The sequence below is a fragment of the Aspergillus undulatus genome, assembly GCF_047715775.1.
Source record: "Aspergillus undulatus strain CBS 261.88 unplaced genomic scaffold BDV17scaffold_69, whole genome shotgun sequence".
Classification (NCBI taxonomy): domain Eukaryota; kingdom Fungi; phylum Ascomycota; class Eurotiomycetes; order Eurotiales; family Aspergillaceae; genus Aspergillus; species Aspergillus undulatus.
Genome location: NW_027396673.1, coordinates 31251 through 46461, shown reverse-complemented (window position 1 = coordinate 46461; position 15211 = coordinate 31251). Strand labels below are relative to the sequence as shown.

General features: G+C 51.2%; 6 protein-coding genes across 6 annotated transcripts; 4 read left to right on the top strand and 2 right to left on the bottom strand.

Annotated features, from left to right (window-relative positions):
* Positions 1–1245: 1245 nt before the first annotated feature.
* Positions 1246–4785, top strand: BDV17DRAFT_274699 (mediator of RNA polymerase II transcription subunit 16). The gene is made up of 9 exons (XM_073759158.1): positions 1246–1654; positions 1705–2050; positions 2103–2813; positions 2864–3083; positions 3139–3258; positions 3309–3419; positions 3470–3739; positions 3795–3926; positions 4004–4785. The coding sequence occupies exons 1-9, from the start codon at positions 1506–1508 to the stop codon at positions 4720–4722; spliced, it is 2778 nt and encodes a 925-aa protein (XP_073611196.1). The 5' UTR covers positions 1246–1505; the 3' UTR covers positions 4723–4785.
* A 30-nt stretch (positions 4786–4815) lies between these two features.
* On the bottom strand, positions 4816–6228 carry BDV17DRAFT_274697 (60S ribosomal uL29 domain-containing protein). The gene is made up of 4 exons (XM_073759157.1): positions 6117–6228; positions 5904–6043; positions 5351–5576; positions 4816–5246 (listed from the first exon to the last, which is right to left on the bottom strand). The coding sequence occupies exons 1-4, from the start codon at positions 6117–6119 to the stop codon at positions 5241–5243; spliced, it is 375 nt and encodes a 124-aa protein (XP_073611195.1). The 5' UTR covers positions 6120–6228; the 3' UTR covers positions 4816–5240.
* A 5-nt stretch (positions 6229–6233) lies between these two features.
* On the top strand, positions 6234–7391 carry BDV17DRAFT_212063 (putative vesicle transport v-SNARE protein Gos1). The gene is made up of 3 exons (XM_073755451.1): positions 6234–6556; positions 6635–6748; positions 6806–7391. The coding sequence occupies exons 1-3, from the start codon at positions 6491–6493 to the stop codon at positions 7307–7309; spliced, it is 684 nt and encodes a 227-aa protein (XP_073611194.1). The 5' UTR covers positions 6234–6490; the 3' UTR covers positions 7310–7391.
* Positions 7392–7459: 68 nt separating this feature from the next.
* BDV17DRAFT_274691 (mitochondrial ATPase complex subunit ATP10) lies at positions 7460–8643 on the bottom strand. Its single transcript, XM_073759156.1, has 2 exons — positions 8221–8643; positions 7460–8161 (listed from the first exon to the last, which is right to left on the bottom strand). The coding sequence occupies exons 1-2, from the start codon at positions 8634–8636 to the stop codon at positions 7474–7476; spliced, it is 1104 nt and encodes a 367-aa protein (XP_073611193.1). The 5' UTR covers positions 8637–8643; the 3' UTR covers positions 7460–7473.
* A 126-nt stretch (positions 8644–8769) lies between these two features.
* Positions 8770–11342, top strand: BDV17DRAFT_212018 (DNA-directed DNA polymerase IV). Its single transcript, XM_073755450.1, has 4 exons — positions 8770–9313; positions 9366–9538; positions 9594–9965; positions 10021–11342. Exons 1-4 carry the CDS (start codon positions 8914–8916, stop codon positions 11209–11211), a joined length of 2136 nt encoding a protein of 711 aa, XP_073611192.1. The 5' UTR covers positions 8770–8913; the 3' UTR covers positions 11212–11342.
* Positions 11343–11595: 253 nt separating this feature from the next.
* On the top strand, positions 11596–14953 carry BDV17DRAFT_274681 (uncharacterized protein). Its single transcript, XM_073759155.1, has 6 exons — positions 11596–12698; positions 12768–13297; positions 13346–13457; positions 13508–13875; positions 13928–14507; positions 14557–14953. The coding sequence occupies exons 1-6, from the start codon at positions 12194–12196 to the stop codon at positions 14664–14666; spliced, it is 2205 nt and encodes a 734-aa protein (XP_073611191.1). The 5' UTR covers positions 11596–12193; the 3' UTR covers positions 14667–14953.
* Positions 14954–15211: the final 258 nt, after the last annotated feature.

The following is a 15211-nucleotide window of genomic DNA, read 5'->3' as shown; positions in this document are numbered from 1 at the left end:
CGGGACCTGAAGGCTATTTGGAGACGGACAGGAGGAAGAGGTAGCAGAGGTGGTGTTGCTTTTGGTTGTGGTTGCGGTTGCGGGTTTGGTTTTGTGAGGAGCCATTATGACGCCGGTCGGGATGGTGCGATGAAATAAGGGAAAAGGGAGAAAGGGCGAGAAAGAGAGATTGTGACAAAGGGCCTAAAGACTAGAATGTCCTTTGAATTGCAATCATGAGTGATAATCGAACAAGAAACCGACTTCAATTGGAAGACAAGAGGATAATTATCCCAGGGGGCCCAGAGTCGAAACGTCTGAGACTCGTTGGCTTCGGGAAGAGGAAAGAAAAGAGAACAGATGACGGGGTCGAGGGGGATCAGGATGCTGGCGAGAGAGCAGTATTCTCACTCTCGAGAACTGGAAACCCCGTGACTGCGATGGGGCCCGACCTCAGGAGTGGTATTGATGCGAAAGAATGAAGGCAGAGGGGAAGAGGTTGTGAGGAAGAGCGGGAAGAGGAGCGAGGAGGGACCAAAGCGGGCTCTGATGGTTCTCTCGCTTGCAGCCGGCGTTGTGTTTATTTTGACCCACGGGATTCCTGATAATCTGGAGAGGAAGAAGCCGCCGAAGACTCGAGCAGAGCGTAGGAGCTGCAAGAGACGAGAGGAGGAGCAGCGGGGGATGGAGGGAGGAATGCTGGAGATTGAGCGATACCGCCCTTTGCCTCAAAGATGTCCAGCCGATATATATATTCCTGACGTAACTTGCCTGTAGAAATCAAGCAGATTCTATCGACTTACGAACTGATGATGGGCTGCACTGCTGAGGATCGAAGTTGTTTTCGGTCGCAGATGTTCTCCAATTCTGATTGGTTCATTTTCCTCCTGCCAGCGGATGGACCTGCAGCTTAAGCCCTAAAGCGGATTAGCCTCCCTGGGGCCCGGGGTCTAACCTGATCACTGATGTTTCACGCATAAACAGCCTGACGCTGAAACACTCCCCCTGCTATACCTATACTGCGGCTTGCCCTTAATGTACGGTGTCAGATAATCTGACTGCTTTACAAGATATATAAGTGTAACTCTATCAGTTGCTATTCTTTAACTCAGCAAGCGCAATTCTCCAGAGAACTCGAGGATATTGTTGGTTGACCCGGTGATCGCGGGCACATGACTGCACGTGATGCTTAATCAGCCAATGGGTCGGGGCTCCACTGGATGCTAGTCTGAGTCGCTCATATTTATGAAGCCAGAATAATGAGATGTTTGATCTGCAGAAACAGAAGCCGATATCATTAGATCCATGACTGCTGCCCCTGTCGTCTGTTTAACGCACAAGTTGCAGCTTCAATGTCATATTTTCTACGCCCCGCTGACTTCTTACCCCCCCGTCCGTGATCCCTCCCGCTCAGCAGTGGATCGCACCCACTATGATACCTGGGTGCTGTTATGATTTCATTGATTCATAGATTTTCTTATACCATCGCCGCATAGACTCTTATATCACCCACTGGGTGCCTCAGCATGCCCTTAATCATGGAGGACGGGATCAATGTCGACGATTTATTCGGTGAATCCACCTCGCTAGAGCTGGGTTTGCCCACGGGCACTACCACCACTACGAAAGGTCTAGCCCAACGGCTGGATGAAATGAGGCTGGTTGGATGTTGCCAGTATGACCCCAAAGATCAATGTGATAGTTATCTCTGTGCTGACTATCTAGGAAAATTGCCTGGTCGAGGCTTGGGTGTATTGCATACATCTCGCAAGACTCTCTCAGAGTGAACGTTCGTCATCTTCGGTGCCAACAGTCAGATGGCAAGTGGGTGCTGAGCGAAGAGACGCCGCTCAATCAGATTGCGGAGGCCCACGACGGCCATACCCTGGTTCATCTTTGCTGGAATGAGTCTGGGTTAGAATTAGCAGTGGCTGATTCGTCTGGGCGAGTCTCCATCTGCTCCATCCCAATTGCTCTGAATAGCATAAACGGATCTCGCCAGGCGGCATTCGATGTCGATGACGATGGCGCCAGGATTGTGGGCATGATGTGGTTAAACCAACACCGTTCGGTTAGTACATTTTCCACGTGCCGTGTATCGTCAAGTAGCTGAACTCATCCAGGTGCATTCGTTCTACCAAGCAGCCAAGGTACAGGGTCGTTGGGCGTATTCACCATTCAGGAGGCGCCCCATTGGCCCTTTTCATCCTGCTGGTAAAGCAGCGCTTCTCTGCATCACAAGGTCGGGAGTTATGAAACTTCTCTATCAAAATCCTGATAACCGATGGGCCGAGATAACAGCGGAGTTGAAGAACACAAGCTACTCTGACAGGTTATTCACCCATGCGGCTCTGGTAGCGACTCAAGCAGGTATCTTGATTGCTACGCATTCAACTTGTCAAAAGATATCCCTTTACCGGGTGAGCATTCAGTGGAACCCTCCGCAATGGGATCCAACACAGCCGAAACAAACCCCTCAACAGTACCCTGTTCCAAGTTTTCGATTCGTTCACTCCAAGGTTGAAGTGCCTTACAATATTCCGAGCAACCGTGGAACAGGCGAGAACCCAGACGAACATTACCCGCTTGCGAGCTCTCTTTATTGCCTTACCTCTTTACAAGTCATTCTTCCTGCGTCGGATAATTCTGCAGGGTCGACGCCAAACCCTTGGATAGTGGCCGTTTTCTCAATACCGCCTCACGCCATCCTTCCGCATCAACAACCACAAATACCAGCCAGCACCATTGTCCGGTGGCAGCTGGAAACCGGCGCCCCTGCTTTACATCCCAAGTTTGACGAGGTAGCCTCGAAAAAGAGCAACGTTCAGGTCAAGGTATGATTCTTTCTTAACATAAAAAAAGTATCGGCTAACAAAAGGTCCAGCCGAAAACTATACTGCGTCGCCTTGACGACATCACGTCGGATCGTCATGTCATTTCGGTCGATCAGACAGAATATGGCAATGTCCTCGCGGTATCCTACGATGATAGTTCCGTTTCGTTCTTTGATCCAAAGACCATGTCTGTATTTGATGGAATCGACGATGCAAACACTGTTACCAGCCTCGCCCAAGCAGGGTTTCACTATCCGCTTGACTCTGCGGGTTCGTCTTTTAGGACCCTGGTAACTTATCTTTTCATGCTGACTTGTTGTTGCAGGAATATATATCAGTTTTTCACCGAACGCTTGCGTTGTAGTAGGTCTAGACAGTGACGGGCAGACCCGCCTCAGAATTATGGAACATTCCTACGGAGCGGGAAGTGGCCATTACGACGAAAGTATGTGATGACATTTTGTCTGCGCCATCTTACGTCTAACTTAGTTTTAGATAAATTCTCTGCGGCCGTTGCTTCATTAACGTTGGCGTTCTGCCGTGGCTGTGGCGGCGAAGTTAACACAGACGATATTCTGTTGCTGTTAATACGTCAATTATCGCAAGGTTAGTCTTCTCCCTGTTCAGCCGCAGACTTTCCACTAATGTACCTGCAGATGCTCAAACAGTCTTTCTCAACGAGGTGTACCGGGCGTTGTCCATCAACTGCAACTTCACGACAGAGCATGATAAGTTGATGAACCACCCATATATTCCCCGCGCACTCAGCATACAAGCAGCCCTGGGCTTCAAGAGCAAGTTTAAGGCGCGCAGCATAACTTCCAATGTACCGTGGGCCATTATCCAGCTTCGCCAGGCCGCTATCATATATCCATTCTTCATCCAATACAACAAAGGAGTCCAGGCGCCCGAGCCGCATGATCCAGGTGAGACCGTTATCGAAATGCCTATGAACATATGTTCGTTGTTGACAGCCGATAGATGTTCTACGCATGGTCCTTGGTAACACCAAATGGGCCATTGACTTCTCCCTATACATCCTAAATGAACTATTCGACCTTGCAGACGACTTCGAGAGCGTCTCCAACGACCAAGAAGCCTTTAACCAAAAACGTTCGTCCCACCAACCCCTCCCCATCCAAAGCCCAAAACAAAGCCCAAAACAAAGCCCAAAACTAACAGAACTACAGTAAAATCAACCTCCTCCTTCCCCCTCATAATCCTCCTAAGCAGCATGTCCCGCGCCTTCCTCCGCTTCATCTGCCGCGGCCTTCGCGGCATCCACGCCGGGTACGCAAACGCCCCCTTAACGGGCGACTCGCGCGTCTACTACGCCGAGATCTGCGCCGCGCTCGAGTCTTCCCCCGTCCGCACAGACGTCTACGAGAAACTCCTCACGTACGTCGACTCCGCCGTGAAACACGCCTACACGGGCGCCGGGTTTGGCGATAACGAGCGGCCCAACCCGGAGAAGGAATTGCTCGTTAGTTCACGGATTCCGCCGGTCCTTGTTACGGCTGTTTCGACTATCCTGCGCCAGACTGTGCCTGCTATGAGGGGGGAGGTTGATCGGATGAGTATATATCTGGGCGATTATAGTTGGCTTGGGTTTGGGAGTGACTCGCGGACGGAAGCGTTTAGACGGTCGAGGGACGTGGATATTATTAAGAAGGCGCCGATTCCTAGAGCCGGAACCTCGGTCTCTTTGAATTTGGGCTCCTCGGAGGCGAACTCAAAGAATACTCAAGGCGGCCACCTGACCAGACGTTGTGTTCGCTGCTGTGAGATTTCTGAAGCGATGTACCCGCCGCGTTCGGTTTTGGCGTTTCGGATGATTTATAAGTTGGGGCATTTGAGGTCTTGTATTTGTGGAGGGATGTGGAATCTTGAGGCGGGGATGACTGCTTAGGTTTATAGTTAGATGATAGTGGTGGTTATTGGCTTTTGGTGGGTTGTATGGAATAGAGTCAAGAATCAAGTAGACAGAGATTATGAAGATTGACGGACATGCACAACAATTTAGAACGCTTGTAAATGGTAGGTTTAGCGGAGTGCTGAAAGTAAAAAGGAGTAGTATGTGCGTCCTACTAAGTACCAAGAATAGTGAACATTATGTGACGTCTACTTCATCAAATGCAGTGAGCTGCAAAGGCACAAGGGGCGATACCCTTCTAGTTAATTGAACGAAGGCGACACTAGAGTGCATCGTTCTCTCACCAGAGGGACAAGTAGCCGAAGTGATTAGATGTGGGCATTAATGTCATTGCAATCAAAGGATTCATTCAAGATCGACCTGCATCTTTTCTTCTAAGATACATAATCCATGTCTTTTATGCGAACCTCCTAGAACAGGCAGGCTAGGTCAAACGACGTCCCAGAACTCCATCATCAAGATCCAGACTCGACCCCGTCTTTTCCTTTTTGAATTTACGCCTGCAAGAAAACAATAATTAGCCCTTGTTCTCATAGACCTATAACTATGACCCAAAGTCTCAAAATGAGACGCCAACGGAATTTGTGCTGCATGTCTGTCGTACCTTGATGGCGTACTTCCGCTGGGGGAAGTGGATCTCCTTCTTGCGCTGGCGCTCGGTCTTGAGGGTAGCCTCGTGCTTGGTGAGGCGGCGGCGGAGAGCGCGGGTCAGGCGGGGGCGGAGGTCAAGAGGGAGGTACTTCTTGTTCTTGTAGAAGAGGCGGAGCTGGGAGCGCTGGTTGGCGTTGATGACGGTGAGAACACGAGCGATCGACTTGCGAACGTCATGGCTGTGAAGCGAGAGTATCAGCATTCCTGTTTTTCTATGATTTGAAATTTTTGAGGGTTGTCTGGGTGAATGGAGTTGAAAGTGATTGTGGTCGGGTTGGTCGGGTGAATGCGCGCGGTCAGTCGCAAATTTCGTTCCAGTTCGTGGAGTTCCTCTTATTCAGATTCATGTCGTTATGGACTTGTTGGGTTCGCTTCCAGATTCTTAGTCTCGATTTGTGTTGTAATATTGCCGCCCGACCAAACGCACATTCTTCCCGATCCAATCTCCAATCTTTCCATCCGGGGTAATTCTGTTGCAGTAGACAGGGATTCAAATTCAAACGTACATCCGCTGGGTCTTCGACGAGGCACCGCCAGTGATCTTCTGGACACGGAGCTGAGCCAGCTCGGTCTTCAGCTCATCAAGCTGCTTTGTGAGATCATCCTTGCTCTTTCCCCAGAGTTGACCGGCCTTGACCTTGGAAGACTATGAAAATTCGGAATCAGCATGTCGCTTTTCCCAGGTTTGAACGCAGTTTCGACAGAGTCCCTGTACATACCATGGTGGGCGGCTTCTTGTCGAATGGTTGATTGTCGACGTGAGGATTGAAGACGGACCGGGTCGATTTGGGGATGTTTCTGTGGGACTAGGGCTTTTTTTTGCTCCTTGGCGTGGTGCGGCGGCTAAGCGGGCACTGGATCATGTGACTGTGGCTGGTGCCGCGGCGCGGCTGATGACGCTCTCCGGATCGGGAACTTGTTGGCCGCGTGGAGAGGTATGGAGACTACTACCAGGTAACAACAGTTTCAATTAATTGCAAGTGTTGCGGTTCCGCTGGACGGAGAGCTCCTCATTTCGAATTTTGACTTTCGAGTCTTGTTTACGTTTAGGTCATACCCGTAAGGAATCAAATTCTGTTCTGTTCCTATACAAATGGCGTCCTCTACCGGTGCCGGGTGGGCACAACTACGGCAGCAGGCCAGATCTCTGGAGACTCAGGTACGCTCCGCACGGTCGAGACAAGACCTCATATATGGAATTCTGGCATCATCATGCTAACCATACTATTAATTGCAGACCGAAAACTTCTTCCACACTTACTCCCAATATGCCTCGATGACGACGCTACCTCCGCAACCCTCAGAAGAAGAAATCCGAAACCAGACCCAGATCAAAGACCTCCTAGAAAAGGTACAAGCCGCGCTCCTAGAAGCATCTGTAGCCAGCATCTAAGCACATATATCACAGCGCGAATCCCTAATCGCCCAACTCGCCCGCCTCCTCGACTCCGAAGCAACCCTCACCTCCTCCGCCCTCAAACAAAACAACCTAACCCGCCACCGCGAAATCCTCACAGAACACAAACGCGAACTGTCCCGCCTCACCTCCGCAATCGCCGAGACCCGAGATCGCGCGAATCTTCTTTCCAACGTCCGCTCCGACATCAACGCCTACCGCTCCTCGAACCCCGCTGCCGCAGAGGAAGATTACATGCTGGAGGAGCGGCGCCGTATAGACGAGAGCCATGGGGTGATGGATGGCGTGCTGAGCCAGGCTTATGCGATCAATGAGAACTTTGGATTGCAGCGTGAGACGATCTCGAGTATTAATCGGAGGATTGTGGGTGCCGCGAGCCAGGTTCCCGGTGTGAATGCTTTGATTGGAAAGATTGGGAATAAGAGGAGGAGGGATGCGGTTATTCTGGGGGCTTTTATTGGGGTTTGTTTTCTGATGCTGCTTTTCTTTCGGTGAGGGACGGGGCATGTTATGGTCTGTACCGGGAACTGCGTTGTTTGATGCTCTTCTTACACTTTTACCAGTCTTCTGAACAGGGACGTCAATAATGGGCTCGGAGTTGATGGTATTTGGGCTACTTTTATAACTTACACGCTCACTTTAATATGTACATACAATGATTAAAGGCTATGCTCAACAACCCTGGCTTTCTTGGGTTCCTTTTCCCGTGTCTGCCAGTCATGCGCCGGCATTTCAGATTCCAAACTGACCCGGCGCTCCTGGATCAATTTGCGGACACCATTATTCATTGCCTCCAGCTCCTCGGGTTCAGCGGGTCCACTCCCCGCCCACCGGATACGGCAGTTCTCATCTAGGAGATACACATATCCAACCTTGCTGTTCAGCATACCAATAGCCTCCTTGAGGCTGTCGTCAAGACCCTTGCGCACAAGAAAGTACCTCTTGTGCTGTTGTTCAGGCAGCTTTCCCCGCATCCGCCACATGAACATTCGGATCAACCAGGCCTTGAGAGTGTTCTCCTCTAGGTTGATATCAACTTTCTGCACGAGCTGGTCGCCGCTCTTCATTGCCTCGTAGAGTCCGGGGTTTTGTTTCGGACCGGTAAATGTAGCAACTTGGCTCTCTGCCCAGACGCTAGAGAACAGGTTTATGATGGACACCTTGCCGCGGAGTATGGATGTGGTGTTCTGCGGTTCATTCGGCGACGCGAGAGTGGCTCCGTAGAGGTTGGGGAAGTAGAGCGCTTTATCGCGCTTGAAGAGTCGCGGATTCGACATGAAGGTCTTACCCTTGTTGTAGCGCATGTTTGACCAATCTCGGAAATAGGGCTTTGCGACTTGTCTCGTCCTATGGAGGCAAACTGTCAACGGGCTTTCTCTGGCGCGGACGGGTGTTGAGTGCCTTACAATTCCTTACGCCTCTCAAGATGCTTGTCATAATTCGTGAAATCGTCTCGTCGTTCTCCGAATGACCGCTTATCGACTCCTGTGTTCTGGCCTTCTCGCGGCGGGATGCCTGATCCAATTGGCCGGTCTAGAGTTGGGATGAAGTCATCGCCGGGTTCGCCCTGCTTCAGAGGGGCTGGCTGGGGGTTGGCATTTTGCTGGAACTCGATTTGCCTGTTTGTCGGGGCGTTGGTTGAGGACGGAGTCTCTCCGTTGCCGTTCTTGGTGGCATAGGCACGAGAGGGCCAATATCGAAGTACAGCGGCGTTGCGCAGCTGACAGCTGAGGCAGCGACTGCTCTGCCGGAGCGATGGCTCCAGGAAGGACGAGAGGAGCGTCGACGGCTTCCACATGTTGAAATGTATGATTGTGCTCATACCGAGCTCCAGCTCCGGCGCTCAACTTGTGGTTCCGAAAAGAGTGGAATAATTGATCCCGTGACTTGGCGACATTTTCGTGCCGGCGCAACACGTGAATGTCTGCCTACACCTTCCTACCGCGTCACTGGTCGCATTTTCAAGGTTTACGAAGTAATCAGTGAATTGAAAAACTCAGATTAAATTCTCCGGGGTTCTGTCACCGTCAGGCAGCTGGCGGACTTACCTATGGCTCAAGCATCCGCAGATAGATGCCTGGTTCGTTCACCACTTGGAGATGTCACGGATGACAGATAAAAGGGCGTTCTTCGGCAATCTAGAGCAACTGGATTGCCTCAGTGACGGATCAGAAAATGAGTTCGAGCGTGTGATTTCATCCTCACTGCGAAAAGATGAGAAGGTTTCTTCTCCCAGCTCCTGCCAACATGAGAACCTCTCACATCCACCTCGCCCCAGCGTCACTCTACCGTCCTCAAAAGATGAGATCATTGCCCACGGTCTGTCATCTGCACCTTCGATAGCCTCGGTTGTCGAGGTCAGAAACCATGAACCGTCCTCAAAAGATATGGGGACCTCCGGCAAACATGCGGCGGTTGACCTCAAAGCGAAGCGCAAGCGAGGATCCTCGGAGAAAGTGATTCCTGAACAGAGGCAAATCTTCAGAGGACTTGTCTTCTGTAGGTCTTCTTGACAGATTATATGCAAGCCTTCACTAACGCGGCCGTGTAGTCTTCTTCCCCAACAGCGATGTATCTCCATTGCGACGTCTACGAATTCAAAGAGCGCAGGAGTATGGCGCTCAATGCGCGAAGACTTGGGGGAATAACATCACACATGTCATTGTTGACAGGGGCCTAAAGTTCGAGGAAGTCTTGAAGCACCTCCAGCTAGAAGCTGTTCCAGTACGTGATGCAGCCCTGCTAGTTTGAACTTTAGTGCTAACGTTTGCAGCCGAAGGTCGCCGTGGTTGATGAAGGGTACCCAGCCGCTTGCATTGACTTTAGGAGTATTTTGAGTGTGACCCAAGTGCGCTTCCAAGTAAATGGCGCCCCATGTTCTGAGGCGCAAAGGCCCTCTGAGAAGTCTCCGGAAGATCCCTCGGCAGCTGACCCCGGGTCTTTGCCTTTGAAGCCGTACCACAAGGAGCAAGTCCAAACTCAACGGTCGTCACTGCTCCCTCCGAATAAAGAACAGTCTGGGGCTGGTCAAACAGCAGAACTGGTCGGTCAAGAGGAGCTGACCGAAGAAATAATCCGAGATAGTTTTGCTGATCGTCAGCCTGATGCCCTAGACGAGATGATAGAGGAGGCCAAAGCCTGGAAAGACCTGGTATGATTGTCTATTAACGAGCCTTATTCTAATCTGTTCTTATATTGTGACATAGCCTCTAGATCCACTGGACGTCGCTGATGCCCCTGGTGATGATGCCTCCATTGAAGGTTCCGATGATGAAACCTCTGATGATCCTCAAGCCACGCAATCAAGGAGGAAGAAGAGAAAACCATCGCGCGATGAACAAACTGCAACTGGATCCTGGCAGCGGAAATTTGCTTGCATGCAGAAACACGACTCAACCTCGAATTCTCAAAATCCCAACACGAGAACCATCGACGTACTCCGGCAAATGCTCGAATACTATACACGGACCGCCGACCACTGGCGCATTCTGGCGTATCGTAAAGCAATCAGTGCTCTCTCAAAACAGTCAAAGAAGGTGGTCACACGTGCCGAGGCCCTCAAGATCCCTGGGGTAGGGACGCGCTTAGCGGACAAGATCGAAGAGATAGTGGTTACTGACCGACTGCGCCGCTTGGACAACATTAGTAAGACAGCCGAAGACCGACTACTGCATCTATTCTTGGGTGTCTACGGAGCTGGACTCGCGGTCGCTTCCAGATGGATCGCGCAAGGCTACAAATCGCTCGATGACTTGCGAGCCAAAGCCTCTCTAACTCAGTCACAGCGGGTCGGACTCGATCACTACTATGACTTCTCCCAAAGAATACCCAGATGTGAAGTCCAAGCACACGGGGACATCGTACAGCGCATGGTGCAGAAAGAGAGTCCCCGAATGCAAGTCATTATTGGAGGGTCCTACCGACGAGGAGCCGCTAATTCTGCGGATATTGACATAATCATCACGAGACACGATGCCACGATCGAAGAGATCCGGAAACTTATGCTGGATACCGTCATACCAAAGCTCTTTCAACAAGGGTTCCTTCAGGTTGGATTAGCAACTACATCTCGAGATGACGGATCCAAATGGCATGGAGCGTCTAAGCTGCCAAACGGTCAGTTGTGGCGACGAATGGATCTGTTATTCGTGCCCGGTGCAGAGCTAGGTGCCGCCATGATATATTTTACTGGGAACGACATCTTCAACCGAAGCATGAGATTGCTTGCGAGCAAGAAATCAATGCGGCTCAACCAAAGGGGGCTCTATGCAGATGTGCTACGTGGGCCCCAACGGACCAAAATCAACACTGGTCGATTGCTTGAGGGCCGCGATGAGCGACGGATATTTGAGATCCTCGGGGTTCCATGGCGGCCGCCAGAGCATCGCATATGCTAATCCACTGGCGTGATCTGGCCCCCAGGACAAGGACGTCTTTGCGACCCTCTTTTACCATTATGATGTGCATGAAGATGATTCGTAGGCGATCAATGAGTGAAAATGAAAATAATGAGGTTTGTTTTTCTTTTATCAGATCATTCCTGTAGGCAGTCCTGCAGGGAAGAGTCCAGAAATGTAGAATTGACCTGCTGTAGAATAATCGGAGCCCACAAGAAGCGGTCACTGAAGCAGGAGAGGATCTGCTGTGTAGATTCTGTGTATGTATTTTGTGTGTGTGTGTGTGTGTGTGTGTGGCCAAGAGCCAGTCGTACAGAAACTTTGCCAGTTCCATACCAGAGATACATTCCCTGACAGGCGACTACTCTGCGGCGTTCTCCTACTTCTTGTTCTCACCTCTCCAGTTCCTCATCCTCAGACTTCCCACCATCTGGAGATCTTTTTCTTTTCCCTTCCTGGTCACCGATCTTATCACCGCCTGTCAAGCGGTGAAGCGCATCTTGTGCTGTACCCAACCCCAGCTCGTGAACGTGAGGCGGCAGGTGCCAGACCGCCCTTGCCAAAATCCTCGTTTTGCCGCCGCTCCCAACGCTCTTACTCCATCCCCTCCTTGAATTCGCTGACTTCCTGTCGTCTCCCGGTCATTTTCTTCATCAGTTCTGGTTATTGAATTCTTCGTATCCGCTGAACTCATTGCTTACAATCAATCCACCGTTCTGGTGGTGGTCTCTTTGCTCCCATTCCTGCACCGCCCTGGATCGCGTTTCCCTTTTTTGCCATCCCCCATCTGCCCTCTATTGTGTGCGTCACTGCTATCCCACTTTCTTTACTTCCTGGCTCAAGGTTCGCGGAGTAATCGAGCCTCATAACTATAAGAAACGTTTTGAACACTACTTTTAGACGTTTTGAGGTCGTGTTTTGTGGTCGAATACACCTCCCCGCCCTCCATTCACCCTCCGTTTTCTGCCACGCAATCTCCACGATGGGTCGCAAGCCCAATCAACTCATACTCGAGTTCTTCATTCGAGGCCAGAAGCTCGAGGACGCTAGTAACCGCTACCAGCATACTTGCAAAGCGTGCGGCGAAAAGTTTCCCAAGGGTCGCATCGACAGCCTAACCAACCACCTCGTGAAGAAATGCCAGGCGATTCCATTACGGGACCGACAACGCGTCTTGTTGCGACTTCACGAACTCCCAGACCTCGCCGATGGCGATCAAAATAAGGACCCGAATGCTGCAGGACAAAAAGGGAAGCCAGGCGATGTGAATTACACTGGGCGACAAAACTTTGATGGTCTGAATGTGTTGGCCGAAGCCTCGAGACAGGTGGGTGCTTCTGACCAGTCGAAGCGGGGAGGTCCTGCTTATACCCAGTCTGTCACCGTTGGAGGAAAGACTGTGGTTGTTGACCCTGCGCTTGAAGCGGAGGGCTTCCAGGGCCACCATGCTCAGCCTGAACAAATGGACGAAGATGTGAAAATACCGGGTAAGTATCGGTTCTTGCTTGTTTCACCCTTCGAGCTTCAACGCGCTAATGCGTGAATATCCTTCACAGTCTCCCCTCAATCGCCTACGGACCCGACGGCGATACCTGCGCTCCCTACTACCGGCTCGCTCGACCCGACCTCGTCTGCCTCTCCGCCGCTGCCAGAGACTTCAATGACTCCCGACCCAACCGCCACTTCTCGGCAGTCGCAGCTGTCTATGATTGCCGCATCTGCTAGTGAAATGGTACCTCATGGCCTCCCGTTGGATCATGACCCTAGCACTGGACTTTCTGACAGTTTGCCTAAGATGGGTTCTTCATGGAACCAACAGCTCTCGACTCAAGAACAGTTGCTGTTCGACAGCCTTCAAGAGCATGACCCGACGTTGACTGCAGCAACACAACGCGCTGCCTCCTTCCCTCGTCCCATCGCGATGAACCCGAATTCTCAAGCTAAGGGTTTCGTGAACGAGTTCGGCAATTCCACCAAACCCGCCAAGCCTAAAGTTCGCGGTCGATTCTCCGCAGCCAGGCGCCGAGAGGTTCAGGAAGTAAGGAAGCGAGGCGCGTGTATACGGTGTCGCATGCTGAAAAAACCTGTATGCTTTCTCACTTACCTTGGGATCTCAGCCCGCTGACTTTTTTAGTGTTCTGGTGACAGCCCGTGCACCACCTGCGCTAGCGTTGAAAGCGCGCGTCTGTGGAAACACCCTTGCATTCGCACTCGAATCGCAGACGAGTTTGAGCTGTACAATGCTAGTATGTGCGCTTGGATTAGATGACTTGTCATATTTGCTGACGATCTTTAGATTTACACGCCACATTGGCTTACCATGATGTCAGTAGCATCAAAAACCAGGTCAAGTTTGAACACTACGCTGGCCGTATTGAAGTCACTCATTTTGAGGAGAGCATGATCTTCGTGACCTTCAGTGGACTTCAGGGTCACAAGGCCTCAGCATCTACGCTTGACCCCCAGCTTCAGGGTCTGGGAGACGAGACGCAGTTTCAGGGTCCTATCCAAGAGCTTTACTTGTTGGACAGTGACCAAGATGATCTCCCCGGGAAGATCGAGATGTACATCAAGAAAACTGCGCCATTCTTTTACGAGCGCGAGGTCTCCGACGTCATGAGGCCGACTTTGATGCTGGCCGCGGAGTTAGCTCAACAGAAGAAGGTACGGCATTACTGGGTCCGGAGAGATGTATACTTCGCTAATCTATCTTTAGGACCTGCTGCTAGAAAGGGTGTTGGAGCTGTGGGTTGCCACACATATTTTGGTTGATGCAGAGCTGCACTGGAAGACTTTTAGCAATCCGACATTACCCCCTGCCTCACTGCACTCCCTTGCGCAGCCAACAGATGACGGACGTATCCCCATTGACGAGATCACGAATGCTGAGTCGTATGCACTGTTGTGCGGCCAACTGCGCTCTGCAACCGAGAAGCGTGCGGCATCTCTTAGCAAGTCGGTGATGAACGACTTGGAGCGGAGGCTTCTCCAGCGGCAACAGACCGGCTGGTTCGAGACCTTCCTGGTCTCTCTTATTCTGCTCAACTGTGTTGAGAGAACATGCTGGTTATTCCGGTCTTGGGACAATGAGGACTTTGCTCAGCGGTGGCCCCTTGACAAACGCCCTCCGTACTATGCGACGCAAGGCGACCGTTTCTCGGATATCTTGCATATGTTGTTGAAGATGCGGGCCCTGCCACCGAAGGCGGCCCCACTGCCGGACAGTGGGATCCTGAAGGCTGTGGAGGGCAGCGACGAGAACGCAGCTCGCTGGTTCGAAATGATCAAAATATCTCGTATGTACAGCGTTCCATCGCAGTCGGCTTGAAGCTAACAAGCTCCCAGCAATCTTCCTCGAACAGCGCCAAAACGCAGTCTTTGACCCGACTGACTCACGATCACTTGACTTCCGTTACGGGGCGAAGCTGCTGCCACCCGCGAATGTTTATGCTTGAGCGACAATAACGATGATATCGAAGACCCTGATTAGCGGAAACCCTGGCTCGATGCGAGATGGTCGGGGATTATTCGGACTGTGTCACTGTAACCTACTTCATTTCTATTTTCTGACCTCTATATTTAATACCTGTATCTTATAATGGGCGAAATCAAGAGAGGAAAAAGCGCAAAAGGCAGTGGTGGATTCCCCAGGGGTTATTAGGAGACGGCAAATTGAGCAGTTCTGTGGTATAGTGTAATCAGTTAGCTATGCACACACCTAACATTTAATGTTCTTATGTTATACTAGAACTTGTGTAGCTTGTGTACATCACTGACTCGCAGACCCGTTTCTACTCCGTATCTAGAGCGTATCCTCGGCCCATAGAAGACACGGAGTGCTTCAACGGCGTGTGAGATGATGATCAGCAGCGCGAGGCCGCAAAGAGTCAAAGCTTCATTTGCTGAACCCCGTCCTCAACTCTCCACGCGATCTTTGCCTGTTTGGGCCTCATCAGGAGAATACTTCATCGCCTGAGGAAAATCGCAGGATCACGCAGGG

Coding starts and splice junctions, on each gene's coding strand:
- BDV17DRAFT_212063 (XM_073755451.1), top strand. CDS start 6,491: ATGGCGTCCTCTACCGGTGCCGGGTGGGCACAACTACGGCAGCAGGCC. Junction 6,557..6,634: donor CCAGATCTCTGGAGACTCAG/GTACGCTCCGCA, acceptor TATTAATTGCAG/ACCGAAAACTTCTTCCACAC. Junction 6,749..6,805: donor TCAAAGACCTCCTAGAAAAG/GTACAAGCCGCG, acceptor CATATATCACAG/CGCGAATCCCTAATCGCCCA.
- BDV17DRAFT_212018 (XM_073755450.1), top strand. CDS start 8,914: ATGTCACGGATGACAGATAAAAGGGCGTTCTTCGGCAATCTAGAGCAA. Junction 9,314..9,365: donor CTTCAGAGGACTTGTCTTCT/GTAGGTCTTCTT, acceptor GCGGCCGTGTAG/TCTTCTTCCCCAACAGCGAT. Junction 9,539..9,593: donor TCCAGCTAGAAGCTGTTCCA/GTACGTGATGCA, acceptor TTGCAGCCGAAG/GTCGCCGTGGTTGATGAAGG.
- BDV17DRAFT_274681 (XM_073759155.1), top strand. CDS start 12,194: ATGGGTCGCAAGCCCAATCAACTCATACTCGAGTTCTTCATTCGAGGC. Junction 12,699..12,767: donor CGAAGATGTGAAAATACCGG/GTAAGTATCGGT, acceptor TATCCTTCACAG/TCTCCCCTCAATCGCCTACG. Junction 13,298..13,345: donor GTCGCATGCTGAAAAAACCT/GTATGCTTTCTC, acceptor TGACTTTTTTAG/TGTTCTGGTGACAGCCCGTG.
- BDV17DRAFT_274691 (XM_073759156.1), bottom strand. CDS start 8,636: ATGAGCACAATCATACATTTCAACATGTGGAAGCCGTCGACGCTCCTC. Junction 8,162..8,220: donor CTTGAGAGGCGTAAGGAATT/GTAAGGCACTCA, acceptor TTGCCTCCATAG/GACGAGACAAGTCGCAAAGC.
- BDV17DRAFT_274697 (XM_073759157.1), bottom strand. Junction 5,577..5,903: donor TCGTCGAAGACCCAGCGGAT/GTACGTTTGAAT, acceptor CTCGCTTCACAG/CCATGACGTTCGCAAGTCGA.
- BDV17DRAFT_274699 (XM_073759158.1), top strand. CDS start 1,506: ATGCCCTTAATCATGGAGGACGGGATCAATGTCGACGATTTATTCGGT. Junction 3,084..3,138: donor CTATCCGCTTGACTCTGCGG/GTTCGTCTTTTA, acceptor TTGTTGTTGCAG/GAATATATATCAGTTTTTCA. Junction 3,927..4,003: donor AGAAGCCTTTAACCAAAAAC/GTTCGTCCCACC, acceptor ACAGAACTACAG/TAAAATCAACCTCCTCCTTC.